Source organism: Lampetra fluviatilis, chromosome 46 (genome assembly GCF_964198595.1).
Source record: "Lampetra fluviatilis chromosome 46, kcLamFluv1.1, whole genome shotgun sequence".
In the NCBI taxonomy this organism is placed as follows: domain Eukaryota; kingdom Metazoa; phylum Chordata; class Hyperoartia; order Petromyzontiformes; family Petromyzontidae; genus Lampetra; species Lampetra fluviatilis.
Genome location: NC_136320.1, coordinates 787,264 through 799,880, shown reverse-complemented (window position 1 = coordinate 799,880; position 12,617 = coordinate 787,264). Strand labels below are relative to the sequence as shown.

At 45.3% G+C, this 12,617-nt stretch overlaps 1 protein-coding gene across 2 annotated transcripts in view; it reads right to left on the bottom strand.

The window, feature by feature from the left end:
* LOC144947631 (AP-1 complex subunit mu-1) overlaps nucleotides 1-12,617 on the bottom strand; it is a 36,324-nt gene that overhangs the window by 17,693 nt on the left and 6,014 nt on the right. For both annotated transcript variants that reach the window (XM_078876847.1, XM_078876848.1), the window contains exons 2-4: nucleotides 7,645-7,801; nucleotides 4,983-5,050; nucleotides 2,325-2,455 (exon numbers count right to left, since the gene is read on the bottom strand). In XM_078876847.1, coding sequence (XP_078732973.1) covers nucleotides 2,325-2,455; nucleotides 4,983-5,050; nucleotides 7,645-7,801 — 356 coding nt within the window. The remainder of the gene's footprint in view (nucleotides 1-2,324; nucleotides 2,456-4,982; nucleotides 5,051-7,644; nucleotides 7,802-12,617) is intronic.

Below are 12,617 nucleotides of genomic sequence, written 5' to 3'. Positions count from 1 at the left end.
TCTTTTCAGGAAGTTAGGTCAACCCCACACGCATGCACGCACGCAATAACCCAGGCAGCCACAACTTCTTCTTCTAACTCGCCTGCCTGTTTTTACAACTACAACCAACTGTTTCTGAGCCTCATTTATAAGAAATTGAGCCAAACTATGCTGCTGCTATTGACCACGAGCCAAAATGTGGGCGGCAAACATCTATTAATTTATTTATGTATTAAAAGCTCACTTTCTTCAGGACTGTAAGAGATGAGAGGTCGTCATCCAGCAGTGGATAAATCATGGCTAAAAGGCGATTACTGTTATTGTTATGAGAGTTAGACTACAAGGTATATGGGAGAAACTCACAAAATCCAACATATACATACACACACATTTGTCTCTTGTGTGTGTGCGCAAGTGCTGGTGAATAGCAGCAGTCCACTATAAGACAAATATCCCCCTTATAGCCTTAACAGACCGTTGGGGCAAGTCTTGCTAGCGCGCATCTATGAAGGCCGGCACGGTGCACGAGGGGGGTGGCCAGCACCATGCCCATCTGCTCTTGTCTCCTTAGTGGCGATGTTTACACACCGCACCGGGTACTCAGTTGAGGCCGAGTCGACCTAAGAGAGGCCCAGGACCGGTTCAAATAAACGTCACCGGTGTTGGCCGCGAGCGGGAATCGAACTCGGGTCACTGGGTTCGTAGCACAGCGTGCCAACTGCTACACTACCACCACCACCCCAGTCCACTTTGTACACAAATACACCAACAGAGAGGCTATAGAAAGTACTGCAATGGTCTCCCTTGGTGTCTTCAGTTAAATTCATATTACATGAGCGTGTATTGTTGTTCACCAGCAGAGAGAGGGTTTGAGTGGTATCCCAGAGCACTCTGGTATGCTTGCAAAAAAACTAGAAATAATTGCCCAAGCACACTAAGCAAGGCACTGGCAAAATACAATGTTACATAACCCAGTCCCTCCAGAAAAACGCGGAGTTTTTTGGTGATTGTTGCGGGCAAAAATCGTTGATTATGCGGCACGTTTTCTTAAAAAATGCGATGGAATATGCGGGATATTTATGCAATTTTATGCGATTAAATTGCGGGAACTTGCAAAAATTGCGGGAACTTGCAAAAATTGCGGGAACTTGCAAAAACTGCGGTAACTTGCAAAAACTGCGGTTTGATGAAAAAGAGAAAAAAAAAGTGATTCCCCCAACACCCTATTCACTAGGTTACTACTTTAACGTAAAGAGTAATTTCGTATTACTTCCTATGATAAGCAAGCATACTACATCACAGAAAGTGCTGGGAATATTTAAGTTCTCATCTTGTTTTATTTCAGACCTTAACACACAGATGGCTCAAACTTACAAAACATTGAGTCAAACAAGTTCTGTAGCTTTACAAAATGAATATGCTACAACTTCTGCAAAAATGAATAAATAAAATATTAAAAAATAAAATGTGTGCTTCCTGTTTTACAGAGGTAGCTATGCAAAATAATTTGCCCCCACTGTCATGTAACACACTGGGGAACTGCTTTGCACGGTCTTTTGCGCTTATGTATGTTGGCAAATGAGAAAGATTTGCGGGCTTCATCATGGTTTCATTGGCATCGCGGGGTTTGCAACTTTTCAATGATGTCGCGTAATGAGTGACGTCACTTCATAACGTTCCCATGGCAACAGGGGAAATGGCTGCGCTTGTGTGAAGTAAACGCAACATTTTTCAACTTTCTGCTAAAATATATGTGACTTTTTGCAACGAAAATGCGGGGATCATGAAATCATGCAAGCCCGCATATTTTGCGCGTGGAAATCTGCAATTTATGCGGCGAAAGTGCGGCGTATTTGAAAAAACGCGCCCCCCCGCATAAATATGCGGACTTTGGCTGATTTTGCGTGAAATCTTGCGATCGCATAATCGCGTTTTTCTGGAGGGACTGATAACCTTACAAACAGTAGCCCACGCTAATTATAATTTTCATCACTTTGTCAATCCATTGCTGGATGAAAGCCTCCCCCCATGCCATCGCCATCTAGCACCCGCGTACAAGCCGATTAAATTTGATATTTCATATGCGAATAAAAAATGTATTCTTAAACTGCATCAATCGTAAGTGGAATTGATTTTAAATTGACGAATCAATGCATCGTTACACGGATGGAAAATACGGAAAACCCAGCGGGGAGAAACATTCTGCACCGGCCGCGAACGCCAGCCACGTTAAATAGTTCCACGCCAGGGACAGACCCCCCACGTGTAATTCTAGATTTGAAGCTTTCGTGACTGCAAGGATTCGTATTCGTGATTTTTATTGTATTCCCCACGTGTCAACTCACTCTTGCAGAATCCTGCTGTCCGTCGTCTGGGGGAAACCAAAGTCCATGACCTCGTCCATGAGCTCGTAGATGATGACAAAGTTGTCCCGGATGCTCTCCTCTTCCAACTCCTTGAAGTACTCACAGAAGACCTGGGCGTGGAGACATGACCCCCACGAGACACGAGTTTTTTGTTTTACTTTACAACGTTAAACTAAACTATTTTGTATTTTACCAGGTGAAGCCCACTGAGTTGTGTAGCTCTTTTACAGAAGCAACCTGGCCACAAATGATAGGTCAATGAAGCGGCTTATCACGATGAAATGTATCACGGCCAAATACTCGAAATGCACGTTTTTAAATGTGGAGGGGAAAAAACAGAGGACCCGGAGAAAAATGCACGTGACCACGGGGGAGACATGCATACTCCAAATATACAGCAGGCGTCAGTGTCGGGATCGAACACACGACTGCCTGCATACCAGGCGAGGTAGTCAACATTTCTCCCTGCCAACAGTTACTCAGCAGAAGCCCAAAGAGCCAAAACATCAGGCAGGCAGCCAGAAACAGACATCAAAAACTATGTAGGTTTTCGTGGACAATTTTACAATGATTATGTAGCCTTTTCGAAAAATCAACCACAAGTTAGCAACGTCAAAATTGTAACCGTTGAAAGAGTTAATACGTTTCTTGAATTCAGAGAGGCTATGAGCGTTTGAGAAGAGTGGCAAAGGGAGGGAATTCCAAGGTCACAGCAGTTCGGGGGAAGCAGAAGAACAAAAGGCGTTTAAACCACGTAAGCTGTTGAGTAACCTTGACTTAAAACTTTCGTGACTGCAGGAATTCATATTCCTTGGTTATTTCGGTAAAGTCAAGTAGATGGAAGAAAAATATTAATAATAATAAATAATAAAGTGAATACAATTAATAAAATAAAAACCAAAAAAACACTAATGTAGACTATAGCCTGGTTCTTAATCGGAATGAGTGTACCACAATCTATAATGTGGATTGTAGCCTGGTGGCTACATTAGTGTTTTTTTATATTATACTGGTAGGAACCTCCTGGTTACACCAGCCCACAGGGGATTATTGTTATCCGTCCGTCGTGCAGGGAGAGGCTGGGTGGGGAGGGGCTGAGTGGGGAGGGGCTGGGTGGGGAGGGGAGGAGAGGGTGGGGAGGGGCTGGGTGGGGAGGGTGGGAGGGGTGGGGCAGGGCTGGTCACCCCGTGGTGCCCTTATAAAACTCAACGTTTAACCTACTCCCCCCGGCTTGTGCCCGCCCTCAGTCAGGCATATTTGCGGAATACACCACGCCGCCGTTGACCCTGGCCATTGACCGAGCAACCCAACGTTCCTACCAGCTCCCTCTGCAGGAATGTGTTTTTTTATTCACTAATTTTTTTGTTATTATTTTCTATCTACGTGACTTTACCAAAAGAACCAAATAATGTTGTGTAACCAGGTAAGCTGTTGTTTATCCAGGCAAGCTGGCAACCCCTCTCTTCATGTGTCCACCCAGACAGGTGGAGCGTATGACTGGGTGGGGGGAGAGGTGGTGTGTCAGGGTAGGAGTGGCCAAGTGGGCAACAGAGGCCTTTGCATGATGAGGTGGTCAGGAATCTGGGCCAACACCACACACTCACACATCACCTCGTATCCGTCCCGTAACCTTGCTTTTACAGGTCAAATTTATAAGAATGTAATGAATGACCTCAATAGATAATGTCATTACCGATAGATGTCTTGTAATAACACTGTTGCCGTTTTCATACCGCATAATATGATAACGTTTAACGATTTTTTTTATGAATATTTAATAAAAGTAACCATTCATTGAGATGAAGTGCCATCGTCAGGATGGATTCAAACGAACGGAGCAGTCGTAATGGCGATTGTGGTGCAAGTTGGCACAGTTTTTTTACGCATGTGCACGTTGTGTCACGGTAAAGAGTGCCAAAATAACACGGACTTTCGAATTTCAATGGTACGCAAAATCGCACAGGAGATTGCGCAGAATCTCGTTCAAAAAAAAGTTTGCCGCTGCATATGCAGCAGGCTCAACCGCCACTAATTACACAATTGAAAATTTTGCCAAGCAACGATTTGACACCCAGCAATTAACATAATCATCGTGTTATCTTATTTTATATGAATCGAGCACGCCTTCACTCAGGGTGCTGCACATGGTAAAAAAAATGGTGACACAATAAAATGATTGAGATGGCAGATATATGCAAGGGTTGATGAATGAGTGACCGCGATAGAGGGGTACTTAGGGGACCACGAGAGGAAAAGGGAGGTAATAAGAAGGCACAGAGGGGTGGGGGCAGGGCAGAGGAAGAGAATGGGCAATGGAATAGACGTACGTTTTATGTGTTACATAACTTTGCACCAAACATCTTGCAGCTCACGGGCACTTTAACCCCTAAAAATGTATTCCACTCATATCGTGTCGACATTGAAGGCTGAATTACTCAGAAGACCCCAAAACCAGTGAAAAAAAGCTTCATAGCTCATCAGATTCCTCCAGGATAAATAAAGATTATGATTTTGAAACCCTTATCTGCAGCGCACGGCTTAAATGTTGCATAAATAGCAATAACAATCTGATAAGGGATTTTAACACAAACACACGCGAGTGTACGGATAGCTGGGTGCAGAGCAGGCAAATCTCACCTGGACCATCTTGTAAAGGAAGGCAAACACGAGGGCAACATTGGCATTCTTCTTGGAGGTGGCCACAACTGGAAGACCAACAAAATCAAGGAAGCGGTGACACCAATGCACAGGCAACACACAGCAATGCCTATCTTTTCTCCTCTAATTATGATTATTATTTTGTTCATGTTTTTATTCGTTGCGGTTGCACCCGAGTCAAGAGCCGCATGGCTCACAGGGTTATACCTAGTAAATTAAACTGAAAACTGAATTCTCCTCTTCATCGGCTATGAGAGTGTTACATTTCGATTTAAAGCTTTCGTGACTGCAGGGATTTATCTTCTTGGTTCTTTCGGTAAAGTCACGCAGAATGGAAATAATAAAATAATAAAAATAAAACATAATAAAATAATTCTCACGACGTTTCGGGCACAACGCAAGCAGCCGTCCTCAGGTGAAGAACAGGTCTGTCGAGAAGACAGAGTCTGAATGACACACTCCAGCTCAAATAGTCGCTCCAAGCCTGGAGTGTGTCATTCAGACTCTGTCTTCTCGACAGACCTGCTCTCCACCTGAGGACGGCTGCTTGCGTTGTGGCCGAAACGTCGTGAGAATTATTTTATAATGTTTTATTTTTATTATTTTATTATTTCCATTCTATGAGAGTGTTCTTTATTGTAAGGCTCGCGGGCCACTTGGCAGCCCCTGGAGGCCTTTAGTGCGGCCCCTAACGTGGGGCCCCCGACAATACACAAATGTGAAAACACCCCATCATCATCGTGCTGTCAAAGTCGATCGTTTCAAATGTGTGATTATCAATGCATCATTGTTTGCATTTTTACCACGTGTGGTTAATGCAGACTTGATGTAATAGGTGTCTATTTGGCGTTTGAACATCTAAACACCTGTATTTCTGGCCGTTGCCTGATGAAGCTGGTTGTAATTACTGGCGAAACGTCGTGCTCAAGATTGTAAATGTTGTGGCTTGGCTCTCCAACACACCGGTGTGCTGTACTGGTGACGAATTGGCACGTTCTGTTTACGTGACAAACCTTACTAATTGGCTGTGTCGGGTGCTGGCGGGTTTAACAACACATTTATATATTTATGCGATCCAACCCAAAATAGCTGCATTATGCCTGTATTTATGTCAGACAAGGTAAAGCATTTTGTCTATACCATTCAACAACTTGATACTGGCAAAAAGGTGGCGTAAATATCGTAATGACCGTCAAGCAGGAGTGGGCTTGAACAGGACACGGAAAAAGGGACGACGGCCGGTGGGAGAGACTCATGATGGTGTGGCAGCCCAAAGAGGCAACAACAAGCCCCAGATAGAGGTCCACCATGGAGACAGAATTATGAAATCGGCTCACGTGCAAAATTATTGCATCGCAAGACCATGAGAGATGACGACGTCTTGCAGAGGGCTTAATCCCGCAGTGGATAGATCACGGCTGACGATAAATTTATATTACATCGCAGCGTGTAAAACTGCCAGCATGTTGATGCATAGCTGCCAACATGACGAACAAAGGTATGCAAAATTTAATAACTCTTGGATTAGCAGACATTAGCATGGCAACAATCCAACAGGCAACTTCACCTTAACTCGAAATATTAATCTTGGATGACCTCTCAGTAATGCAGCCAAGAATGTCGATGTGGCTATGTGCATAGGGAAAATAAGTAGATGCACCATCAGTGTTGCACTGAAAAACTGTGTTCCTTCATATTCAAATATTGGTTATGACACGTCACCACAATTGTACAAACGGCGTCTTGTCACGAGAATAGCGATCCATTCGGATCGATCGCACAGCACCGCAACCTTTCGTGTTGAGAGAATGGCCCACAGACGGGGGTATCACAAAGCTACCTCTGAGATCCCTTACCTTTGAGATCCTTTAAAATGACCTCTATTCCACATAGCATAGGGCAACACTTTTACACCCACCGACCCCATCACAGACAGCAATGTTCATCACATGGCAGTCAAACCAATATCTTTAAAGCTCAGAGCTGAAATTTTTTGACAAATGAAGCGCGGAACTAAATTTAATGCGATGGGGTTTTTTTTTTCTCTCCGTCCGTGGGTGAATGGGCTAAGACCATCAACTCACGACACTTTGACAACCCGGTTTTAACCACAGGCAGCGGCTGCTTGGATTTGCACCCGGTTATACTGGTAGGAGCCTCCTGGTTCCACCAACCCACAGGGGATTATTGTGTCCGTCCGTCGTGCATCCAAAAATGGGAGTGGGGCTGGGTGGAGAGGGGAGGGTGGGGAGGGGCTGGGTGGGGAGGGTGGGGCTGGGTGGGGAGGGGAGGGTGGGGAGGGGCTGGGTAGGGAGTGTGAGGAGGGGCTGGGTGGGAGGGGTGGGGCTGGGTGGGGAGGGGCTGGTCACCCCGTGGTGCCCTTATAAAACTCAACGTTTAACCTACTCACGCCGGCTTGTGCCCGCCCTCACAGTCGGGCATATTTGCGGAATACACCACGCCGCCGTTGACCCTGGCCATTGACCGAGCAACCCAACGTTCCTACCAGCTCCCTCCGCAGGAATGTGTTCTCAGAGGCGCTGGAACGGCAAGCGGCTCTACATCCCGAGTCGCCCGGCCGCCCCTCGGCGCTAACGTGGCTGGCTCTCTCGCCTCGACACTGCAGACGGGCAAAGGATACGGTAGAGGTTGTTGTGCTTGATCCACAGGAAGCGTACGGGCCCGTGAGCCAGCACCGGCGACACCATCCCCTCCTCCTCACGCTCCATCAGCGCCGGCAGAAAGTGCTCGATCTCCGACATTTCCACATCGCCGCGGTAGTTGCGACAGATGAGCACCTACACGGTAAAAGTCGTTTGTCAGCAACGTCAGGAACATACAGATTTGTAACTATTTATAGATGGAAATCGATTCTTAAAGAGTCGCAATACATGCATCGAATGGTGCGTGTAAGAACGGTTCATTTCCGATTTTGAAGTACGGTTAATTAACTGCCCATGACTCCAGTGTAGGGGAGGCTCTCATCAGGCTGTCAGATTGACATAGGCCTATGCATGTACTTGCCTATGACCAGATTACCTCTGAAGCTAAGCAGTTCTGAGCCTGGATAATGTTCAGATCTGGAGCTGCATGGCTGTGTGGTGGGCAGCAGAAGGAAAGTGCAGCAAAGTCCATTTCTGTACAGGTGTCCCTCGCTTTGTGCGGTAGATGCATTACAAAAAAGGTGCACAAAGTGAAACTGCACGAGTCAGCTGTCTGCCGAGTAAGCGCACACAGCACACACACACAATGTTGTCCCACTCCTACCGCACAGCTGCATCTTAGTAAATTGAAACCGCATCATATGGCGATTTTTGGGTAGAAATATGATATCCACATTAACGTGAAATCACACAAACGGAACCCACATAAAGCCAGAGAAACCTTAACTGTATGCTCACACATCTTTGCTCCTCACCTTCACCAAACAGCATGCACCAGAGTGGTGAAGTGTGGTCAAAGAACCCCATGACCAGCAAGGTATGGGGAGGTGCCTCATCCAGCAGTGAATTGACAACGGATTTTTAGACAAAACATTCCTTAAAATTAAATTGGCTGAAAATCCCAATAAAATAGAACCCTCTTGAATAAGAGTCTTGAGACTCAGGCTTTCTTGGATAAATACAAGCATACTTTAACCATTAGTACAGCAAACAAATCCCAATATTCATGTTTTAGATAGATATTTATTTATTTATTTTAGATTTCTGCAATTTATGTGGTTTGTAAAAAAAAAAAATCCCCATAAAATACATTTATAATTTTCCTAAAGTTGTTAATGATTGGTTAACAGAAACTCTGGACACTATGCAGCCACCACGAATTGTACACACCCTACAAGGGCATAAGGGGGAATCAATTATTGATGTTATATTCTTTGGGTCTTTCGGTAAAGCCACGTAGATAGAAAAATAATAAAACTAATAACAATATCACGACGTTTCGATCGCAACACAAGCAATCGTCATCAGGTGAAAAATATAGCGGGAGAGCTGCTGAGGCAGGAAAAAAAATATTTTTAAAATATTTTTCCTGCCTCAGCAGCTCTATTTTCACCTGATGACAATTGCTTGTGTTGCAATCGAAACGTCGTGATATTTTCATTTTCTTATTATTCATTTTCTATCTACGTGGCTTTACGGAAAGACCCTAAGAATATGAATTCCTGCAGTAATGAAAGCTTTAAGTCAGGATTTCATTCTTTATATTCCCGACTGATAATTGCAATAATTCATATAACAATACAATACAACTGACTCTTGAGAGATAAGAATGTGGGGTGCTTTCACTCAGCCATGGTTTGAGAAAATGTTGTAAATTATTACTATTGTAGGATAGATAGCCTGCAATATAACATTTTTGAAAACCTTCATTAAAGTTAATCCTTTAGAAGAAATTACACACTCACCTATGCAGACCTCTCATCAAATTCCAGAGTTAGGTAACAGAATTTGAATGTCTACTCTTGGCGAGGGAACAGCTTGGAGCGTCTCCTCCCGCCACCACTGTGAGTGCTTTTCCAAACAACAAAGGAACTCGTGAGACACGTCCAAGGCAGCAAGTGACCAGGAGACGTACTGACAACATCGCTCAATGGGTGGTACAAGACCTGTGGAAAGAATTTAAAGAACCACAGTGACATTGTCGCGTGGACGTCAATAACACATTCCTGCAGAGGGAGCTGGTAGGAACGTTGGGTTGCTCGGTCAATGGACAGGGTCAATGGCGGCGTGGTGTATTCCGCAAATATGGCCGACTGTGAGGGTGGGCACAAGCCGGCGTGAGTAGGTTAAACGTTGAGTTTTATAAGGGCACCACGGGGTGACCAGCCACTCCCCGCTCTTCCCACCCCCCACCCACCCCCACCCCACCCCACCCAGGCCCTCCCCACCCCACCCAGGCCCTCCCCTCCCAGCCCCTCCCCACCCTCCCCCTCCCTCCCCAACCAGCCCCTCCCTGCATGACGGACGGACACAATAATCCCCTGTGGGCTGGTGGAACCAGTGGGTTCCTACCAGTAAAATATCAGCGTAGTGCCTCCCAAAGCTTCGCTCCCATGAGAACCGTGGGCAATAAAGCATCGCCAGCGTGTGTACACGGCACACCATGCGCCAGAAGACGAACTCGTTAAACACCACTGATAAGGTATCTCTCCTAGAAGCGATATATTGGTGCACTCCTTTTTGCAGTGATATAGGAGGGAAATGTACTATGCTGTGCACACTCTTGAAAAAACTGTTGTGCAGATGAAAGATCGTATAGCTGCGGAAGGTATAAAATAAAATAAATTATTCAATTTTAAAATAAAATAAATTATTTCATTTTATACCTACGTGACTTTACCGAAAGAACCAAAGCGTATGGATTCCTGCAGTCACGAAAGCTTCAAATCAAGATTGAAAGATCGTTTAATTAAAGCATGCCAACCTGGGCCAGAATGTCACACCGCCCCCGCTTCCACAGTTGAGTCACAGAATTACTACCCTCGACAAGAGTACTGCAAGTGCATCCCCATCGCTGTCAGCGCTTTCCCCCAACGACCAAGGTAGCTCACGGGACAAGTCTCCAGCGGGGGAATGACCACGGGATACGCTCACTGCCATCGCTCACGGGAGAACTGGGCCACAGGGAAGGAATGTGAAGATTTGACCACAGTTACATCACCGAATAGACGTTGATAAGAGATTACTGTGTGTGTGTGCAATGCCTCCCAAAGCTACAATCCCACGAGAATCTTGGGGACGATCAAATAAAGGTCACTGGGCTCAGCGAAGCAACGCAAGGCAACGACGGGGCAGTATATATGCCGCCGGATGACTCAGGTGATATATTTTTTTACAGTCATCGGAAATACGATTGATTGTGCCAACCGTTCCAACAATTGAACATGTTGTGGAAGAGGAGTCGCAGTATGATCTGCATTTTCGTGCGCATGAAAACAATTGTTCGGATGAAAGAAAAAGGTTGCCAAGCGCAACTTGAGAGATTGACATCAGCAAAACATTAACCACAGTCACTGCATTACAGAAGTAAAAAAATGTAATTTTCTGTCCATCTAAACCAGGGGTCTGCAATCTGCGGCTCTTTAAGGACTGCTTCGTGACAGCAGTCCTTAAAAGAGGCAGGATGAGGTAACTGCGGCTCCTGAAAATTGCGGTTGTACTCTTTGGTTCTTTCGGTAAAGTCACGTAGGTATAAAAAAAATCACGACGTTTCGGAAGCAACACAAGCTTCCGAAACGTCGAAATCTATTTATTTATTCATTTTTATACCTACGTGACTTTACCGAAAGAACCAAAGAGAATGGACCATTGCAGTCACGAAAACTTCAGATCTAGATTGACATTGCGGTTGTTTTTACCGAGTTCGAAAAAAATGCCGCCTCTTGCTATTTTGGTTGCCGACCCCATGACCATGGAAGCGTTCACCATGGAAGCCCAGTTCACCATGGAAGCCCAGTTCACCATGGAAGCCCAGTTCACCATGGAAGCCCAGTTCACCATGGAAGCCCAGTTCACCATGGAAGCCCAGTTCACCATGGAAGCCCAGTTCACCATGGAAGCCCAGTTCACCATGGAAGCCCAGTTCACCATGGAAGCCCAGTTCACCATGGGAGCCCAGTTCACCATGGGAGCCCAGTTCACCATGGGAGCCCAGTTCACCATGGAAGCCCAGTTCACCATGGAAGCCCAGTTCACCATGGAAGCCCAGTTCACCATGGGAGCCCAGTTCACCATGGAAGCCCAGTTCACCATGGGAGCCCAGTTCACCATGGACAGGGGTCGGTGAACCTGCGACTCTGGAGCTGCGTGCGGCTCATTAAGCACTGCTTGGTGACGTTATTTATTAAAGACCCACCTTCTCCTATTCATCACACAATGCATTGCGGCTCTTGAAATATATTGCGTTTATTTTTAATATATATACCGAATTCGAAGAAAATGGCTTTTCTTGTCATTTTTGGTACGTTAAAAACCTGGCTATGTTTCCCCTTCATGTTTTGTTTTAATGCTTGCACATTACCTACAACCAAATCACCCAGAATGGGCCCCATAAAATCTTGATTTGAAGCTTTCGTGACTGCAGGAATCCATACTCTTTGGTTCTTTCGGTAAAGTCACCTGATGACGGACGCTTGTGTTGCGCCCGAAACGTCGTGATTTATTTTATTTTGTACCTACGTGACTTTACCGAAAGAACCAAAGAGTATGGGCCCCATAAAAGTCGGTCGTAGTGCTCAAGAATCAGTATGGTGAAGTATGGTCAAATAATCCCCACAATCTATACAGCGTGGCAAGGCCCGCATCCAGTAGTGTATTGACAATAGGTACGTCTAGTAGTAGGTTTTTACCCTTTAAACTGGTACAAAACTGACACCTTTATACAAGGCATCATGTTTGCAATAACCACAACACAAGCAGTCAAAATGCAAAAAAAAACAACTCTGATAATGATAATAATATGCACTGTCCTTGAAGTTGATTGGTCCACACCCGAAACAGCTTTTCTTAGAGCCTAGTCTCCATTGGTGTTGGACCAGATGACGCCAAAAGGCGTACAACTCAAAAACAGCGCACTATCAGAGTATTGAGAGCTCGGGGTAAGCATTTACAC